This window comes from Manacus vitellinus, unplaced genomic scaffold, assembly GCF_001715985.3.
Source record: "Manacus vitellinus isolate BGI_N305 unplaced genomic scaffold, ASM171598v3 scaffold_23_pilon, whole genome shotgun sequence".
Lineage (NCBI taxonomy): Eukaryota > Metazoa > Chordata > Aves > Passeriformes > Pipridae > Manacus > Manacus vitellinus.
Genome location: NW_021939718.1, coordinates 7,767,543 through 7,788,950, shown reverse-complemented (window position 1 = coordinate 7,788,950; position 21,408 = coordinate 7,767,543). Strand labels below are relative to the sequence as shown.

General features: G+C 39.8%; 1 protein-coding gene across 1 annotated transcript in view; it reads left to right on the top strand.

The window, feature by feature from the left end:
* LOC103757558 (coiled-coil domain-containing protein 171-like) overlaps nucleotides 1–14,825 on the top strand; it is a 42,758-nt gene extending 27,933 nt beyond the window's left edge. Inside the window, exons 11-21 of the mRNA XM_029959969.1 lie at nucleotides 472–585; nucleotides 1,267–1,493; nucleotides 2,132–2,311; nucleotides 4,030–4,206; nucleotides 6,497–6,642; nucleotides 7,330–7,384; nucleotides 8,686–8,817; nucleotides 10,147–10,282; nucleotides 11,652–11,783; nucleotides 12,483–12,651; nucleotides 14,602–14,825. Of these exons, the coding sequence (XP_029815829.1) occupies nucleotides 472–585; nucleotides 1,267–1,493; nucleotides 2,132–2,311; nucleotides 4,030–4,206; nucleotides 6,497–6,642; nucleotides 7,330–7,384; nucleotides 8,686–8,817; nucleotides 10,147–10,282; nucleotides 11,652–11,783; nucleotides 12,483–12,651; nucleotides 14,602–14,707 (1,574 nt within the window). The 3' untranslated portion in view covers nucleotides 14,708–14,825. The remainder of the gene's footprint in view (nucleotides 1–471; nucleotides 586–1,266; nucleotides 1,494–2,131; nucleotides 2,312–4,029; nucleotides 4,207–6,496; nucleotides 6,643–7,329; nucleotides 7,385–8,685; nucleotides 8,818–10,146; nucleotides 10,283–11,651; nucleotides 11,784–12,482; nucleotides 12,652–14,601) is intronic.
* Nucleotides 14,826–21,408: the final 6,583 nt, after the last annotated feature.

Genomic DNA, 21,408 nt, shown 5'->3' with positions numbered 1-21,408 from the left:
TAGGTGCTACTGCATCTTTGCTGTGGTAAATATCTTGTAATGTTCCTAAGTCATTAACACCAACATGTTTGGTGGAAGAATATTTCCTCTTCTTTTAATAATAATTTCTAAATATTTATTTCCTACTAAAAAATATACAAAAAGTTGGTTTCTGATTCATGTAGAATATTAGTATGGGACTTCTAAATTTTCTTTGGAGATCATGTAGTCTACTTGTCCATTTCTTTTATCAGACCAGTTTATGCTTCCCCCCACAAAGGGTAAGTGGTATCAAAAATGACTGGCAAACTAGAGATTCATCTACTTTTCTGTTTCAGTAGTTTTGAAAGCATGTTTAATACAGTCTAAATAGTCCTGACTAGTTTGTGGCTTATATGCTTAGTTTTGGTCAATTTCTGAAAGAGCTGGAGATAGTAGTGTGCCATATCTAAGTGATCCTGTTATATTGATAGTTGCAATTCTGTTTCACAGGTTATAGAGGTGGAGCTGACTGCCTTGAAGCACTTGGCTGGTTAACTAGCTCTAACCTCCATTCTGCAATAATCAGTTCCCTCTCTGAATTGCAGGATGTCCTTAGCAAACCAGGTACTTTTAAAAGTATATTCTTGTGATAGAAATATTAAAAAAAACCCCAAAGCCAAAACCAAAAAAACCCCAGGGTGATCACATAATTTCCAGTTTCAGGATTTTAGGTAAACTATTCTGGATTATATCTCTGAAGAGCTGTATTGTAGAATAGATTAATTTTATTTCATTGGTGATATTTTATTCAGTATACAGAGTCATGAAGGCAGAAGGCTGGAGAGTGCTTCTGGAGTTTATTTGCAGTGAGAACTGATATAAGCTCCCTTAGTTCATCTGCACTGTTGCCATCCCTGGTTCTTTGTTAACTTGTATTTTAAAGTCGTAGCATTTCTGTCACAGAGTAAAGGACATTGAAGGAGGGATACTTTATGTGAATAAAGGGAAGTAGCAGGACAGATAAGGTGACACATTTCCCAGAGGGCTAAAGAGTAAACTGGTACCAGAAGACTGCCACCTTATTTTGATTCAGTTGCAGATGCTTTCTTCTTTGATCATGTTACTTTCAGTAACCTGAATTTATGTCCTCACGAAGCAAAGTTTGAACTGTGTTTCAGATTCAACATTCTGTGTTTCAGAATATTTACAGGGTTCATACTGTGTAATTGAAAAAGAATCATGTATTACACCAAAAGACACTAAAAAACCTACTTGATGTTTCTTTTTTGTTGTTGTTTCTTAAAGATCCAAACTCCTGGCTTTCTGGAAACTCACTTATAAATGCAGCCAGGAGCTCCTTTTCAAAACTTATGGACAAGCTGTGCTTGATGCTGGGGACGGTTCCACTAAATTATCCCAGGTGCATCACTTACCTGGAGAAGGACTCCTTGATACAGAGGCTGGCTTGTGGACTTCTCAGAATAAATAACCAGGCCCTGGAAGCTGGATTGCATGAGAGACTGCCCAGTGTGGTAAGCATATTTATAGTGCTACTTCATGGAAGCAGAAGGGCCACAGAGTGTTACAGTGAGTCTCTCTTTATAGTATCATTAATTGTGTTTCAGATTGTTTGAATCCATTGCAATGAAGTCAACAATAAGGACAATCAGAAGTTGATTTGTAACACCCAAAAGTGTTGGGGCATGAATAGACCTTTTTTTTTTTACTGTGAAAGGATTTTTAGAAGAGGCTTAGTGTATGCAAGTAAAAGATTTTTTGAGGTTCCATCAGAACTGTATTTGCTTATAGGAACAAACTTGCTTTTGGTTTTAACTGTCAAGGTTCTTTTTCTTTAAAGTATTTCCTATTTTCCCATGTCTACCATGAGAAGGTAACCTTGTTCCCTTTAATTATAATGGAAGGATAAACTCTTTCTCTCATATTCTGTCTTTTATTGTGGGCCTTATGTGAAAACAGTACTTCCTTATAAACAGAATTTTCAGTAACCCTCAATAGATGAAACAGGTTCACATTTTTGCACTTGTGAGTGTCTTTTAGAGGCAGAGGACAAAAAGGCTTTGTCTTAATTTTCTTGGGTGTTAGCTGCGATTTATTTTATCACTAAACCAGCAAATTTTATAGCACATTACTTTGTTTCTATTGCCAACAGAGAAATGTAACATCCTTGCAGCAGCTGGTGTTTGAATACACACGAAGACTTCATATGGCAGAGACAAAGTGCCGCTCAATGGGCCTGCAACTTGAAGAATTCAAATGGAGTTTCAATGAGATGAAAAAGGATGCTGAAAAAGCCAGGAGCCTGCAAGAGCAATTAAATACATTACAGCATGTAAGCATATTTGATTTCAAGATTGTCTTGCTCATCAGAGAACTTCCCTTTTACACATTTTTTTACTTTGTGTTCCTTTGAAAAACAAATATAGAATCTAGTCCTGATAAAATTTTCCAGAAAACTTACCTTGTAAATGTCACTAAACTAGAAGTCAGATGTATTTAGAAATATCTCCTTTCCACTGAAGTTTCTTTTTGATTTGTAGAAGGAGATATTCTTTGCAAATTACATGTTTGGTCTCCAGCAATCCAGGTTTTCTTCCATTTGTTGAAAATGTTGATGTGACTTATATAACCTGAAAGAATTTATAGATTTCACTTCAGCACAGTAAAGTCAGTTGGAATGAGGGTAGTCAGTAAGTGTGTTTATGAGAAGTTCATAAAGTATAAATACAGCCATTTAAACTCTACATGGATATTGCTGACTGTTATGATAGACATTTTACTGTGTCTTTGACTGTGAGTTATATTCTGAGATAGTTAACACAAATTTTAGTGGAGCTGTTTCCTTGAGTGAGTAAGTTTATGGCAGGGGGAAAAAACCCTCTTCTACCTTCTCAGTGCACATATGCACCAAATTCCCCTGAGTCTTAACTGTCATTGGTTGCTTTAGTTAAACACCATGGGTTCATTAGCCTGTAAAGACCACTGTCTGACGGGGATGAGAAGAGACAACAAAAAAGGTTCCTTAACTAGTTGAAGCCCTCAGATAGTGAGTAACAGATGAGGTGCTTGCAGAACTGATGCCATTTGATGAACTCACTTTGATCCCTGTCATACTTATGGAACTGTGCCTTCAGTCCTTCTTGGAAGGGAGGAAACCTGTCTTGCTTTAGCATGCTGGAGGTTCCCTAAGCACCTTTCCTCCCATGCTTATTTTCTACAGGCTGAATTCAGAACTGAGCTCACATTTGAGCTTCCTGAGAAAGTGAATGGGTAAGGTTCCTTAGTCATGCTCTACAGGGGCACAGTGTAACTGAAACAGTTGTGTCCCAAAATAAGCAGTGTTTTCCATGGTTGTGTTGATCCTGAAGCCTAGTTGGTAGACTTTCCAGTGTGCCCCAACCTAAACACTTCCAAGCAGAGAATATTTACTAGATGATGTTGTACCCATTCTCCTTCCTGTTCCTAGCTGGGAAAATGAATTTTTTTTTTTTTCTCAAATGAAGAAGGCTATATGTGATCATTGTCAGTTTTGTTCTTAATGAGTTTTATTACTGTACAATTCTGGGATAGTTAGGTGAAATTGTCTCATTTTAGATTGTCAATTCAAATTTAGATTGTCATTCAAATGCAGATGATTTTACTTGAAGAACTGTTCCCTCTTTCTGGAACAGTTTTGGGAGGGGAGAAAAAGTCCAAGAAAGTGTTCACAAGGGTTAACAAGATATGCACTAAAATGTTGGACATTGATCTGTATATATTTCCTTCTAAAAATTGATATTTTGCAAACTAGAGTGCTAATTTGGATAGAATAATGAATACCTAGTCTTAACAGTACCCTGCGTGCTCTTTAGAAAAAATACTGTTAATAAGCTAGTCTGAGGTTTTATTGTTCAGTAACCTGTCTTCATGTTAAGAAACCTAACTATTTATCTTTAGCATGCATTTGTTTTAGAATTTGATAGGTTTGCAAGTGGAACTTAGAAATTCAGGTAGGTAAACTAGTGAATATAGTTATCAATACAATCAAATACAATTTATTTCTCTTTTCAGAGAATGATCACCCAAGACAATATACAGGAAGAATTAAATAATGCGTTACAGCGTGAGCACGAGGCAAGACTGCTTTTAATTAAACAGGAGCAACAGCTAAATGAATTAAACAATAGACTACAAATACTCTCCAGCGAAACAGCAGATAAAGGCCAAGACCTAAATCTATCCATAAGGGTAAGATTATTCTTCTGGAATAGTTACCAGAAATTTACCTCTCGTTAATATTGCATGTCTTGTGCAAAAAAATTACAGGAGAAAATGCACATTTACTGCTGAGTCAGAATTTTTGGGTACTCAGAAAAGATTTTAAACTACTTTTTTTTTTTCCCCCCTTTGAACTCTAGGTGTTGTTTTTAAACTTGGAGGAAAAGACTTTAATGAACATTTTTTTCTCTCTTGCAGCTTACCAAACTCAGCTTTATTCATGCCTTTGTTAATGACAGGCAGAAAGGGTCTCTACCTGTGCCCCGGCATTCCAACTGACAGACCCTTTTCTCTTAGCTAATTGGGTTTTGTGGCTCAGAATGCTGGTTTAGTTTGTTTGGGGGTGGGGTGGTTTTTTTGTTTGTGTAAGGGTTTTTTTTTGGTTTTGTAGCTCTTATTTTGCAGTACAGTGGAACAATCTAATCTTTAATAATCAATCTTGATCTTGTAAAACAGTGTTCTTACAAATTCTTGCTTTGAATTCTTTATTCAGTTTTTAAACGTGTAAGAGGGGGAAAAATATAATATTAGCTACTTTTGGTTTTGATAGCTTATTTTTAAACTTATTCATGCTTAACAGCTATCAATAAGAAGGTATTTTGGTATACATGTACTTTCATAAAGTAGGCTTGTTAAAGCAGTAATACTTAATTTCTTCACTTTATCAGTTCAAATTTTAATCTTGCATATTTTTATCTTTTTAATGGCTTATACCATAGAAACATCCAAGGTAGCTCATCACTGTCAAGGTCAACTGGGACTAAGTAACTATTTTATGCTACTGTTTTTTATTAGATGTGGTAAATCAGTAGCTCTGATTGCTCTGTGTTGGAAAAGAAACTTTTACACAAACACTAAATGGTTATCTATGCCAGACAGAAATTTTACTCCTGTTACAAGCTAGTCTTAATGCAGTATTTTTTTTTCTTCCTAATGATGTTCATTGTGTGTATAGTTACTTTCTTTTAGAGATATTAGTACCTGTAATAAAACCAATCTATTTTTAAATTTGTGAAGTAAGTCATATAAATTGTTAATGAATTGCATTTGAAGTGCAATATACGTTAAATCATGTAGCTGCCACTGATATACCCCAAAATAGTCTTCAATACATGTTTTAGAAGAAGATACCCTCCATTTTGGGCTTGTTTACTGTGCTAATTTTAGTGAAGCTGCCACTGATTTACAACATCATAAGTCAGAAAAGAATCTCATCCAAATGCTTTGATAACACTCATGGAAAAATGTTTTCTGATATGAAGGTTTGGCATGTTTATTTTAACTATTTATTTCATTAAAATCATTATATGCACATTCTGTGTTCCGAAAACGTAGTGTCCTTTGCTAAAGACACACATCTAAATTCATTAAATTCAGGTGGAGTTTGGGATTTCTAGGCTTGTTAGAAATGAATGTTTTCCCTGAGCAGCCTCCCTATTCATGGGTGGATTTCAGGTGAAGGTGATAGACAATTTTGTACCTTCTGTTCCTTTTCCTCTTCTTGCATTTATAGCCGCATAATGTCCCTGAAAAATAATTTCCATTATTTATATGTTTTCTTTTATTAATATTATTGCACACACTTTAAAAGTTTTGTTTAGTTTTACTTTGAAGCTGAGTGACATGTGAACATAGGATGTCTGTTCTGGAAGAGGTGTTATTACGTTGAATTATTCAAGAACGGCTAGTATATTTAAATTACTAAGCTCTTTAACTTGAAAGTACATACAACTCAATGGCTTCATAAAGCATTTTTAATCATACCTTGCTAAACATTTTGACCTAATGTAAATGCAAAATGCGTTCTTTTCTTGTTGATTAGAATAGATATTCTCACGAGAACAAATGCTTGCTTTGTAGCAAAGTGATGTTAAACTTAGCTTAAAATCTTTGAGGCACTGCAATTCAACCTAAACCATTAGAGGTGAAATGCCTGTGGCACCTAAACTTACTTGGATATCTGAGATCTATGTTTTAAACTATTATCTAGAAATTACAGACTTTGTGACAGCAAGTGGCATTATGTAAGTGACTAAAATCACTTTGTTTGCTAAAGCATATTTGTACATAGGCAATATAATAAAAATGGAGGGTTCTGAGTCAGTAATGGTTTTATGAATTCTCAAGCGAAAACTTAGTACGCAATGGTCCAAATCTACCTCGCAGCCAGTTAGTTTTCCACTTTGGTTAACTGGCAATGGCATAAACTGAAGTTAATTATTTGAGCTGACAAGTAACTCTGCTTTCTATCTGCTTTCAGAGTCTCCCAGAGACAGCAATGGATATGAGAAGAAAAGACCGAGTTCTGAACCACCAAAAAAGGCTTCTTACCCAAATGGAGCAGGACAGGCGTCGACTGCAAGAGAGTGTCCAAAATGCAGAGCGCGCCCTACGTACAGCAGAGAAGTGAGTTCTGGGACCTTGGAGACATCCCTTAAACCAGACAAAACATCAGTTCCTACTTTCATGTGCAGGGTTTTAGCCTTGGCTAATGTGATGCTAGAAGACAAAAGTACATCTGCCTCTCTTCGAAATTCAGATATTGTCTTCTAAAAAGAAAACTATTAGCTAGCTCAAAATACTAGATGATATGTTTTCTGTAGTTATCCCATAATAGTCTCCAGATTCTGAGTGCTGAAGTAGTATGGGCATTTGTTTACAGTTATCCTAAGGATTTGAAAACATCTCTTTGGCAAATCCTTAGCAGTCTGTTCATTTAAGAAATCATTATTCTTTCTATTTCCACATAGTCTTTTTATAGAGAGATGCAGTTTATTTATAATAAGTACAGAAGCATCAGCTGGGTGACAGGTTTTAGCTGCCAAAGGGGCTGAAACCCATTTTGGACCTAGTCTTATCCCCAGTAGAAGCATTTTTCATATGGAAATTTGCCAAATAGTGGTACACAAACTATTTTTAGGGTTTGCATGGGAGATATAAAAAGGAGAGATAAAATTGTAAGAGTTTGAGTTATCAAGAATTATTTTATAAGACATGACAATTATAAAGCAGCAGAAAATTAATTTCTACATCAGTAGAACTTTAGTTTTATAAACTACTCACTTGTTTTTACTTTTCTTTTTCTTGTAATAGTGACAGAGAATTGATCATTACTCATATGAAAGCTGTGGAAACCACGCTTCAGATGGTAAGAATTTGAAGGGTTCCCTCTGATTTGTGTTTCCAAAGAGATCAGGGTTTTACAACCGCTTATCCTCAGGGAAGGAGGGGAGTAGAAATTGTTTTAGAACAAATTCCTTTCCTTAGGGGTGAAGTTACCCTCTTCAACTTCTTTAATCTTAAAAAAAATGCAGTGAAATAAAATGTAATTTTGTAGCACACAAACTTCTTATTTTGAATATAAAAGTTACTACAAAATTCACTTTCCCTCAATCACTGACTACTGTTTCTGGTTGCCAAGGGTTGACTATGGAACATCCAAAAAACTGGCAACTGCTGTTGAGTTAACTCTCTACTGGGTGAGGTGGAGGTCATTTGCTGAGGTCACATACATGGTGGCCATAAAATATTTGGCTTTGTGTGTACTACTTAAACCTTTGATACATAATAAATGGAATAAGGAGAAGACAGTAAGTAATAACCTGTGGTCAGAAACTTAATTGATATTTTTAGAACACTTTTTAAATTGAGTAATAATATTAAGTTGTCTCTTTGACTTGTACTATTTTCCCAGGTATAGGATTATTTGAAGGTCCAGCGAAGCTGTATACATTAATTATTTGGGAGAAAGGTGGCTTTTTGGTTTGTTTTGGTTTTGGGTTTTTGTTCTTTGTTTGTTTGTTTGTTTGTTTGTTTGTTTTTTAACAGTAGCTCTAATGACTGATTGCGTTATAACTATTTTTAATCCAGAGCAGCATGGGGGGGGGGGGGAAGTGTTTTTTTATTACCTTAGAGTATTAATTTCCACTACATTTTTAATTCCTAGCAACATGGGAATCTATTCCTTATTTTAGATTCTGTGTTCACCAAAACTGTTGGTAATTTAATTTTCAGATATCTTTTTCAAGTCTCTCTTTCTTTTAACGTTCACAAAAAGTGACAGAACCTAAAATGTGTGTTTTAGCTGTAGCAAAATATGCTGACAGATAATTTGCTTCGTGCCACCATCATCTTCATACAGCTTCTCTTAAGCTTCTGAGGTGGATGTCATGCAGAAACTTCTGTGTTTTTACAGTGACATGGACAGGCTGTGTCCTTGGCCTTCTCATTTGAGACTGGGGAAAGATCCTTTTCTTTGTAGTGGTTTTTCCCAGCACTCTGAATTAGAGATTTATTTCCAATGAAAAATCAAATAGTCCTAAATTTATTCTTGGATTGGAGGTTCAGTCATCCATGCAAGTCCACTCAAAGGGCTCAAGTGGACCAGTTCATCCCCATTAATTTTCTGAAGGAGAATCAACATTGATACTGGGATTTTTTTCTTTTTAGGTCAGAGAGCAGACCTTGGTGCAAAGTGGTGCAGCAGCCACAACTGAGTTCTGCCTGGAGCTACCCAGACTGCAAATAGATGCCCTTCCAGATGAAGAACTGTGGGGCAGGCCAGAGGCTATAGCATTCCAGGTTAGAGTTTAAAACAATCCTGTTTCTTTCTTTATTTTTATTTTCATTTTCTTTTTTTTGTATCTGAGATAGAACAAGCAGCTAGACTGCTCTGAATGTGTGGAGAGTAAAAAGCTTCAAAACTATTGCAGTCAGCAGTTGAAAGACAAATACTTTCCATATATACTCTAGCACATGCTATTTCAGAGCTAATGGGAAGTACTAATTTTGCAGGTGTTAAATAACTGATAGGAATATGACCGTGAAGAAATGCACGTATACCTGAAAATTAATATCCCTCTATCCCCCTCCCTTTCTTCCTCTTCATATGAGCAAGACAAATTAAAAAAGAACCGCTTGTGGTTACTGAGGAGGTACGCAAACAGCATCAATGGTTCACAGTCCTGTCGCTGTGAAGTCCCTTCTCTCCCTGTCCCTTTTCTCCCTCTCCTCATCTCTGGTTACATTGTGCCTGTTTGGTAACTTTCTCAGAACATTATGGAGATTTTATTGTAAAATTTGCCTTTTATAACTAGGAGTCAGCTAATTGATTTTAATTTCTCTGTATGCAAAACTATATCCTGTGATGTTGAATGAGGTAAGAAGTTAATAATCACTAGGGACACTTCTTATTAAAGCAGTGAAATTGTTTGCGAACATGTCCTCTAGAATTGCTATAATCAATCTGTGACAGGCACATATGATCTGCAAGAATCCTCTTTTAGGACTAGCACCATAGCACTGGAACATTTTGGATGCTTTTTCTGATGAGAAAAGATATATGATGGTGTTAATTTGCTACTGCTGTTTCCTACACTTCACAATGACAAAACCTGATTGATTTCAGCTATGTTAACTTTTATTCTGAAAAGCAGTAGTGTGTCTGAGAAAGAGAAACAGCAAAAAAGGTTTGTAAATGCCTCTTTGAGGTACTAAATTTATTTTTGTCTATACTACAGATTTACATTCAAAAGGACAATTTCATATTATCTGAAGAGAAAACTATAACTTATAAAATGTGATCAGTTACTTTTAAGGAAGACTAATATTTTCAACTACTTATGGTAGATATAAAGTTTCCAGTACTGCCTAATCATTGGTACTCTGTCATGCTGCTAATTTTATTATCAATCTAATCAATATTACAACTGGGACATTCTTCCAGTATATACATAAAAACAATTATATTTCCCAAGCTGTATTGTAATCAGATTATTTTGTCTGGCTTATAAACCTTGTTCGATTTCTCCAATTAACAAAAAATTCTCTTCCCTAATGAATTTGGAAGTATGCTATTTGGCATTTAGATATAGCTTGCTTGTCACTGATGATTTATTTTACTTTTCAAAGGACTTGATTCGAAGTTTTATGGACATCTACCAACTTGCAGCTAGTAGAATTGAAACATTACTGAGAGAATCTCCTCAGCTTCACACTGCAGCCCAAAGATCCAGACAACAAACATTCACCTTTCGTGAAAGTTATGGTAAATCACTTCTCAAGCAATTTTTGTCATTCCGATGTAGTTTCCTAGCCAGCATCTCCCTTCAAGCTGCATAGTTTCTGTAGGCAAATACAATAATACTTAATTATAAACATAATGGAGCAGTAAAACTAGTGTCAACAGAAACCGCCTGAGACTTTTTTCAAAAGAGAAAGACACTCAGTCCATTGGTGTCATGTTAAGTGCCAGAGAGTGTCTTTCATGGGCCAAGGTCATAACGTATTTCATGTGTTAGGACATGACTGGGGGAATGCTTCCCAGATATTGCAAGAGCAGATTTGGATGCAGGCTGGATGAAAACTCTACTTGGCTTTCTCACTAACCTTTTCTATACAAATTTTTTTTGGATACTCAGTATCTAGGTATGTATACTTTTAGCTTGTTAGGCTATTGTAACACATTTGGAAATTACAGTAATTTGATTTAAATGTTGCCTACAAGGCAAAAGGTTCTGCTAATAGGATGCAAGTGTAATTAAAGTGCAGAACCAAATGTAACCAGTTCTCAGTGACTGGAGCCTCCATATCTATAGTTTCACAGTGGCCCCTGCGTTTGAAAGTTTATGTTAAAGTTACTAATATAGCTGCACTCGAGAAAAAGAGCAAGACAGTTGAGCTGTTGAAACAGAGATGGCAACATCCTGAGGTGAAAAGTCACATGAGAAGAGTTGGTAGTCTGAATTTTAGGGCAGTCTTCCATTGGCAGGTGGTAGAAGCACAAGACTTCTGGGGTGTGAGAGAATTGCATTCTGCAGCAGTACAGCTGCGTAAACATCCCCAAAGGAAGGACCTTGCTGTGAATAAGTAGCGATGTGGTTTTTCAATAATGCTGTTCCTTAATTTCTGTGAATTCCTGTTGGAATAATCTGGAAGTCATAGACACACCATCTTCTAGCAGACTGACATTTAAAGAGTATTAAGTGTTTGATTTCAATTGATGGTAAAATAAATCAAAAAGTAAATGAGTACCTTCTGTGGTTAGCATGGCAAATGTTTCCTAGTGACAGTGATAGGGAGACTGTAAAATAACTTTGTTTACTTGATTAAAATGACCCATGCCCTAGAAATTATAATGATAGGGGTTAAAAGTTCTCTCTAAGTATTTGTAGCACTTCAAATAAAGTATGCTATTGTTTTCTAATACTTCCTGGTGCAGAATACTTGATATAAGGTCCTTGTTTCTATCTATTAGAGATTAATGTATGTAGTCAGGTGCCACGTATTTTAAATAAGTGCTTCAAACAAGAAGGATACACTTGCAAGTACTTCACATACATACCTTTTGTGAAAGGTATTTAACAGTAAATATAGATTCCCTTTTGATTTTTTTTTTATTCTTTATTCTATTGCAGAAAGCGGGAAAGAGTCTAAACATCCAAGTAGCTTCAAGCTAGATAGTCAGGCTGACCAGAGTTACGTCCCAGAGTTTTTGCTATTGCCAGCAGAAGCTGAAATGTCTTCCAGCATGAAACTACAAAGAGCTGGTACTCAGTCTCCAATGCATGTGTCCTGGGGTGTGATACCAGAGAGACCCAGTGCCGGGTCTTCAATGTCCGCTGGTGGGATACTGGACAGAACCAGAACTCGTTCTCCAATCCACATGTCCTCCAGTGGGATACTGGACAGAGCCAGTACTGGGCCTTCAATCCATGTGTCTCCTGGTGAGATATCAGACAGAGCTGGAACCGGGTCTTCAACCCACATGTCTGCTGATGTGATACCAGACAGAAGCAGTATTCGGTCTCCAATCCACATGTCCTCCAGTGGGATACCGGACAGAGCCAGTACTGAACCTTCAATCCATGTGTCTGATGATGCAATACCAGAAAGAACCAGAACGCAGTCTCCGACCCACATGTCCCCTGGTGTGATATCAGACAGACCTGGTACTGAGCTTTCAATCCATGTGTCCCCTGGTGCAATACCAGACAGAAGCAGTACTCGGTCTCCCATCCACATGTCTGCTGATGTGATACTAGACAGAAGCAGTAGTCTATTTCCAACCCAAATGTCCTCCAGTGGGACAGCAGACAGAAGCAGTACTTGGTCTCCAATCCACCTGTCCTCCAGTGGGATACCAGACAGAAGCAGTACTCAGTCTCCAATCCACCTGTCCTCCAGTGGGGTACCAGACAGAAGCAGTACTCGGTCTCCAATGCACCTGTCCTCCAGTGGGGTACCAGACAGAAGCAGTACTCGGTCTCCCATCCACATGTCTGCTGATGTGATACTAGACAGAAGCAGCAGTCTATTTCCAACCCAAATGTTCTCCAGTGGGATATCAGACAGAAGCAGTACTCAGCCTTCAATCCACCTGTCCTCCAGTGGGGTACCAGACAGAAGCAGTACTCGGTCTCCAATGTACCTGTCCTCCAGTGGGGTACCAGACAGAAGCAGTACTCGGTCTCCCATTCACATGTCTGCTGATGTGATATTAGACAGAAGCAGTAGTCTATTTCCAACCCAAATGTCCTCCAGTGGGACAGAAGACAGAAGCAGTACTCAGTCTCCAATCCATCTGTCCTCCAGTGGGGTACCAGACAGAAGCAGTACTCGGTCTCCAATCCACCTGTCCTCCAGTGGGGTACCAGACAGAAGCAGTACTCAGCCTCCAATGCACCTGTCCTCCAGTGGGATACCAGACAGAAGCAGTACTCGGTCTCCCATCCACATGTCTGCTGATGTGATACTAGACAGAAGCAGTAGTCTATTTCCAACCCAAATGTTCTCCAGTGGGATACCAGACAGAAGCAGTACTCGATCTCCAATCCACCTGTCCTCCAGTGGGATACCAGACAGAAGCAGTACTCGGTCTCCAATCCACCTGTCCTCCAGTGGGATACCAGACAGAAGCAGTACTCAGCCTCCAATGCACCTGTCCTCCAGTGGGACAGCAGACAGAAGCAGTACTCAGCCTTCAGTGCACCTGTCCTCCAGTGGGACAGCAGACAGAAGCAGTACTCAGCCTCCAATCCACCTGTCCTCCAGTGGGATACCAGACAGAAGCAGTACTCGGTCTCCAATCCATCTGTCCTCCAGTGGGACAGCAGACAGAAGCAGCACTCAGCCTTCAATCCATCTGTCCTCCAGTGGGATACCAGACAGAAGCAGCACTCAGCCTTCAATGCATCTGTCCTCCAGTGGGATACCAGACAGAAGCAGTACTCGGTCTCCAATCCATCTGTCCTCCAGTGGGACAGCAGACAGAAGCAGCACTCAGCCTTCAATGCACCTCCCTCCTACCAGTGGCAGACTCGGTCTCAATCCATCTGACCCTCCGTGGGACAGCAGCCAGAAAGTACTCAGCCTTCCAATCCATCTGTCCTCCAGTGGGACAGCAGACAGAAGCAGCACTCAGCCTTCAATCCATCTGTCCTCCAGTGGGATACCAGACAGAAGCAGCACTCAGCCTTCAATCCATCTGTCCTCCAGTGGGATACCAGACAGAAGCAGCACTCAGCCTTCAATCCATCTGTCCTCCAGTGGGATACCAGACAGAAGCAGCACTCAGCCTTCAATCCATCTGTCCTCCAGTGGGATACCAGACAGAAGCAGTACTCGGTCTCCAATCCATCTGTCCTCCAGTGGGACAGCAGACAGAAGCAGCACTCAGCCTTCAATCCATCTGTCCTCCAGTGGGATACCAGACAGAAGCAGCACTCAGCCTTCAATCCATCTGTCCTCCAGTGGGATACCAGACAGAAGCAGCACTCAGCCTTCAATCCACATGTCCTCCAGTGGGATACCAGGCAGACCCGGTACTGGGTCTTCAATCCAAGTGTTGTCCAGTGTGATAACGGACAGACCTGCTTCTGGGTTTACAATCCATGTGTCCCCTGGTGAGATATTGGACAGAACAAGAACTCTGTCTCCAATTCACATGTTCTCCACTGTGACGCCAGACAGAAGTCATACTCCGCCTTTAATCTACATGTCCCCTCGTGCAAAGCCAAACAGAACCTATAGTGTGCCTTCAATCCATATGTCCTCTGGTGCGATACTGGACAGAGATGGTACTGGTTCTTCGCTGGACATATCCTCCCATGTGTTACCGGAAAGAGCCGGTACTGGCTCTTCACTGGACATATCCTCTGGTGTGAGGCGGAGCAGAACCTTTATTGTGTCTGCGAGAAACATGTCCCCCAATGTGATACCACACAGAACTGGTACTGGTACTGGGTCTTCAGACATATCCTCTGGTGTGTTGATGGACAGAATCAGTTCTGAGCCTTCAGTGGACGCATTCGTCTTTGTGAGGCCACACCAGTTTGGTGGTGGGTCTTCAATGGACACATACTCCAGTGTGACACCAAACAGATCTAGTTCGCTGCCTTCAATCAGGTCTTTCAGCCAGGATCTCTTATCCAGTACTAGAAAAACAGAAGGAAATCAATTTTCAGAGTCTTAGCTATGTCAGTTTCCCTTAGCTATATGTCAGCTTCCCCTTCAGAAGGAAAAAAATCTGTTAGTATAAAATGATGTAATTAAAAAATAATCTAGCAACTACCTTGGAGTTGTAGTTTGGTGTCTGTGTGGGTTTTGTCTGTAATTTTATATTTTAATGAAAATACGCATTCATATCTTCACATTTCTCTGCTTCTCATTCTCTGTACCCTGAAACAGTTATTTTTTTAAGTTTTATTTATTGCAGTTAATTTTTATGTAGTATATTTTTTAATGTTACAAACCAACACATTTTGGGTAATTTTCTTAATTCTTAAAAAAATCCATTAGCTATTTTAGTCTATTTCTGTCAAAGTTGTCTCATACCTGTCTATTTTAAACCAGGACTGCAATACTTCATTAAGATTGAGAGAACTCTGTGAAGCATATGCAAATGACTTCTGTCATTTCATGGCAGCCCTGCCGTGGTTCCCTGAGCCTCTTCTTTTCCCTTGTCAGCTCAACCAAAGATATACATTTAGTTGCATACTTAAAGCAGATTGAACAAAATAGAAAAGGTGTGATGGCTCTTTTGGTGCACACTCACTGATTTTTCTGCTTTTTCAGCTGCGTAAGAATCTCATCCAGGCAAAGAGATTGCAGTGAGTGATACAAATCCCCTCGGCAGGAACCCAAATGCTCTATAGTTCCAGCTGAAAGCTTGCATCTGCACAAGATCTTCTGGCTGCCCCACTCTTCATTTGGTTTTGGCTGGAAATGCAATTGCACTTTCTTCCTCATCTAAAAGTACCAAGGCTGGAAAAAACCAGTCAGTGGGTGATATTCCAAAGGCAGTGTGGTCTGGAGTTGGTGAATGAAGGAGATCCTTCCCCAGTTCCAAATGATATAAAATAAAAAACCAACCAAAACATAAAAAAGACTCTCCATTCTTAAGGAACAACTGACAATTCAGAAGTGAAGGCAGAACTTATTTGCAGGGTGAAAAGGAAGGGAATCTACCAATGTGGTTGAGGTTTTATAATGGTTTTACTCTGAGTCCCACTCACAGCTAACACTGGACAAAAACTTCTGGAAGGGCTGATTTCTCCTGACTGTCATAAATTGTTTCACTGCAATGATCAGAGGCATCAGGCTGGAGGTAGGCTTGGCTGATGTTACAAATAGATGCTGCCCAAAGGAAAAAAAAAAAAAAAGAGATGAACTTTTACTTCCCAAACTCAGTTCCTCACAGGCTCAAGCAGGATTTCTCCGGTTCCCAGAAATACACAGAAATAGGACTGAGAGGACCATCTGCACCTACATGATCATGCCCAGGACCTTGCAATCTCAGGCAGATGTGACCCATAATCCCCTGAATCCATTATCAAGGTGTCTTCAGATAACTGGGATTTTCGCCCTACTAGTTCTGTGGGAATGCTTCTTCCTGTCCAAGAGATTTGTTCCTTTCAGGAAACTCAAAATGCTTGCTCAGGTTCCTCTTTCTGCAGACATGGGCTATTTTAGTTGTCAAAAAAGATGAGGAGCATAAACCATTTCTCAGGAAACTCCAATCCCTCCAAAAAATGTTGATCCTAGTAGGATTTAGGCCACGTGTTGTTGTGAAGACCACTGAGGTACAGGTTTTCAGCACCAAGACAAGAGCAGGGACACAAGTGGCAGAGCGCTGATGTCCTCTGCTCCGGGTTGCAGGGAGAGCAGTGTCTACATTTCCATCCCCTGACCCTTCTGTGCTGCCTGGCATGTTCCTTCCCAGCAGGGACAGCCCATTGTCATGTTCTGCAGCTCCCAATCTGCCATAAAACCTGACAGTAACCCTGTAGCAGTTCTCATCTGCTTGACCATGCCAGGCAGCAACTGGGGCTGGGACAAGTCGTGCTCAGCTGTCCCTGTTTGGGTGGCAGAAACCCCTAAGAGTAGGTCTACTTTTACAAACAGAAGTTGTATTTTTTTAAATTAAAATTCTATTAAATTGTATTTAATGATACTAAATTTTTAATATAATTATTATAATTAATTTAAATGGTATTAATAAAATTTAAATTTAAGTTGTATTAAATTTAAAATTATAAGCAACACAACCAGGCCTGTATTTTCTGGTCTGAAAATATTCTGCATCAAAACTCTATAAAATCCTGCTGGTTTTTCCAAGCAGCACTGAACACAGAGATTCCTTCATGTTCTGCTAGGGAGAATGAGGAGAGACTGAAGGAGCTGGGGTTGCTTAGTCTGGAGAAGAGGAGACTCAGGGGAGACCTCCTCACTCTCTATAACTCCCTGAAAGGAGGTTGTAGCCAGGTGGGGGTTGGTCTCTTCCCCCAGGCAATCAGCAGTAGGACAAGAGGGCATGGTCTTAAGCTCTGCCAGGGGAGATTTAGGTTGGATATTAGGAAGAAATTCTTTACAGAGAGGGTAATCAGGCATTGGAATGGGCAGCCCAGGGGAGTGGTGGATTCTCCATCCCTGGAGGTTTTTAAGATGAGACTGGATGTGGCACTTAGTGCCATGGTCTAGTAACCGCAGCGGTAGTGGATCAAGGGTTGGACTTGATGATCTCAAAGGTCCTTTCCAACCCAGCTGATTCTGTGATTCTATGATTCTATGAATTTAGCCTCATGTGGCCTTCTGTCCAGGTTGATGCCTTAACTACAGATATTCCCCTATTTCCATAGAGGAGAAGTGGCATCCAGCACGTTATGGCTGTGGCAACTAGAAGTGCAAGGCACACAACACTAGGAAAAGTGTTTAAGAAAAGAGGCCAGGTATTGCCCTGCGGTTAAGAAGGTGAAGTCCTTCACTCAGCTTAGTGCCCTCAGTGCCCTTGTCATCATTCAATGGTAATTGTTTTCGGATCAATGCACAAACACTCCATGGAATAGAAGAGCTGCACCTGCCATCTCCAGTGCAACTGCAATTTTAAAACAAAAATATAGAAAGAAAGGAAAAATCCAGCCCTAAGGTTTAATGAAAAATCCAGCACCTCAAAGGTATTGAGCCACTTAATTCCCATTATTTGTTTAGCACAGACAGGTGTCTCAATCCTACATATTTTTAGCTGGTAGAGACCATCTTCCCTGAACATCAGAAAAGAGTTTTTAAAACTAAGAAAGAACGGGCAAAAGCTTCAATAGTCCTTTGTTCTTTCTTAAACAAATAAGTAAAAAAATCTTTTTGAGAAAATCCGAGCTCCTTAAATATGTAAGAAAGGGAAATGAAGAATTATTGCCCTTTGGAGATGCCATTATTTTGCCATGGAGTTGGTTTTAACTGCTGCCTTAAGACTGAGAGCCAAAAAATTACTCACCAGGCAATTATTAGTAGAGATAAGATAATAGAGCAGTTTTAATAGAGGGCCTTCCCCCACAGAGGTATAGAAACATGTGCACACGTGTCCAGGGGGTTCCACAATTTAAGGTATTATTCCATCCAATCTTAGATTTATCCACCCCTCAGGTCCTCCCACCGGCACACCCTTCTGGAAATTGAGGCAAGGGGTTCAGGGACCCCCTCTTCCTCATCTTCCTCTTCATCACAGCATGTCCAGTCCTTGGAGCTCCTCCAAAGTTCTGGGTTTTGAGGGATGCTTTGACTATGATGTATCTTGTTGTTCAAGCCAGAGTGCAAATGTTCTTAAACAGAAAGAAGGCCTATCTTGAGGGAAGTCTAAGCAAGCGAAAGGAATTTAGAAAGTTGAATATGAAATGGGGTAATAGGGTTGGGTAAATGTGTAAACTACTGTGCTAAAGGGTGAGCTAACTATAGCTAGTCCTAAAATCTACAAGAAGCTAAAAATCAAAAAAATCCATAGGGATCAATCAGATGAAGTTTTATGACACACAGTGGCAATCGCCCATCTTTGATGGGTGGACCTGCACTAAAGAAGAAAGTCAGTCTCCACAGACCGTCGAGTCACAACATGCATTTTGGAAAATCACAAGGCTCTTAAACAAATAATCTTCATTTGAGGAAGGCTTCCTTGCCATGCTGCAAATAGTCACAAGTAAATATGAGTTCACATAAAGTTAATTTTTCCAGGGGAAAAAAAAAAGACATAAATAACACAGATGTGGAAGCTGAGTGTGCTTCTATGAGCAGATTTCCTGAATCCCCCGTTTTGAGGAGTCTCAGCATTACAGAACCCAGAGGGACCAGCTTACTCTGTGGATGTTTATGTTCCCAGTGTCAGGGTCTGACGGGGCTGTTTGGGAGCTGCAAAACATGAGAATCTTTTCAGAATCCCATTAAAAAAAAAAAAGTTTAAATCAACTTTTAGGTTCAAGTGACTTGAAGGAACCACCCTACATTAAACACCATCTCTTTCACACCACACAGCACACGATTTTCCATAGTCCTTGTTCCCAAAGGATGGGGCCGGTCGGTCGCATCCGCACTGTTCCCACATGCCTGATGCCATCCTTCCTACAGACCCATAGTACCTGAGACCGGGGAATCCACTCGCCAGGCACTGCTGCAGGAATGGGAATTGCTGCAATCCATTGGCAGATCCTGGGAAAGCATTGCTATGTGGAACTACCGCTTCAGGTGAGCAACCTGGAGCAACATGGATCATCCTGCTCCAGGTGAGCATTCTGCTCCGGGTGAGCATCCAGGAGCATCCCTCCTGCACAGTGGGACTGCAGCCCCTGGGATAACGCTGCGGTTCCCAGATAACGCTGTGGCCCCATTGGACACCCCCTCCCTCCTCTGCACAGCCTCTGCCAGTGGCGGCCCCTTTGCCGTGCCAGGGTTATGTCCCATCCTTCCAAGCGCTAGGAGGGACTTGAACCCCCTTTTACGAGCTAAAAAAAAAATCAACAAAAAACCCCCCTCACTTCCCCCTCGACCCTGCTTCCGAGATGCCCTGCAGGAATTTCACCAGGGACTCGAATCCACCCTTGAAACTGATGCTGGATCTCCTCAGGGGATTTTAGCTCTCAGCCTTTGGTTTCTCCCTCCTCCTGCACTTTCTAAGTAAAGCAACCACGACATTCCTCACTCAAATATACTGCCTTCAGTTCTGCCACATGATCAAAAAAAACATGAGAAAAATATGAGGCCAGTTACAAAATCTTGTGAAATCAGATCTGGGAACATTTGGTTATAAAATAACAAATATCAACAGAAGCTGAGAAAATCCAACAATATCAGAAAACATGCTTCAAGTACTTGGACTAGAAAAGCTGAGGCAATAAATTTAATTGTAATGAACACTCTCTTTCTGACATGTGAGCCATGCAATTGAATCTCCACGGAAAGTGAAATAGGAACCCCTGGCAACAGAGGCTCCACACAGAGCAATGTTACACAGAACAGGACAGTAGCAATCAGCTGTCAAATTTGTAACTTCCACATTGCAGTTAAAGATTTGATTTAATTATATGGTGCTACTATTAATAAGGTGTAAGATGTGATAGTCATAAAAAATAAAAATAAAAAAAATTAAAAACCCAAACAAACACCAAAACCCACCACACAGCCCCACCTCAAAAAGGCAGAACTCGTTTTTCTTTATTGTCATGAAAACAACAAACATCAAACCACATTGCAAGTTCAGAGGTACAACTGAAACTTGAAATGGGTTTCTACACCAAACCACAGTGGTATTTATCTACTGACCATCCAGAATGGGAAAAAACAAAGAAATCCATATTTCCCCAGGTATTTTATAACTCATCTTGCATTTTCGACACCAAAGACTTACTATATTTTTGCTGTGAAGAAAGATGCTTTGAGTTATTTAAAGTTTAAGGTCTATGTAAAATGAATTTTATTTAAGTCAGACACTCCCTGGGCATGAAGTTAAGACATAAATAAACCAGAACATTCTTTATCATAACACACCACTTCATTTTGTTACACACTTTGCAGAAAAAAACCACTTTGCAATGCACTTCCGCACTCCTCTAAACCTAATTCTGGTCAACATCAACCTGAGGCAAAATGAGAGCTGTGACCAATTCTGGGTTTGTTTTTGGAGTTAATGACCACCAAAACCTGTTTAACTTCAGGCAGAATTGTGTTCAGCAGGTCTGAAAATTGGGCCTTAAATGAATTTTTTCGCCTGAGTCTCATCCCATTCAGTATAAGCCACCAATTCTCCAGTGACAGTTCTTTCCACAGGAAAATCACTTTTCATATAATTTTAAGATAAAAGCCCAGTGTCAGCTTCTGACAACCTGCACATGAGTGCCAGGAGGGGAAGGAAGAGTTTGTTTGGAAGCTTCTAATTGACCTCAGTGGAATTGGGTCCCTATCCTTTAAAACATTTATGAAAAACAGTTCTGGCGCATGAACAGTCCCCAGTCTGAACCATTAATACCTTGGGAATGTTAAAAGTAATTAAATTGACAATTCCAGGGAGGGGAGGAGCAGGAACCTGGCTGCACTGAGGGCTAAATCCTTCCGATTATCAGATGGTCTTTTTTCTCACTGCTTTTAGATAGTTACAGAGACACAGATAGTTACTTGGTTTTCTATTTCCTCAGCACTGGTAGGTAGTCTGTGATAGTCAAGTGATTCTAGATGATATGCAGAACTCCAGTGTGTGGAACTGGTTTCACTGAATAATCTCCGAAAGGAAACCAATCCCAATCCATAAATTACCAGAAGAGTGGGGAAGTGTTGGGAGGGGAAAGCTCACCCCTTTGGACTCCCACATTTCAATGGTGCTTAGGCAGAGGAACAAAAACAAAGGCAGGGTAGATTAAC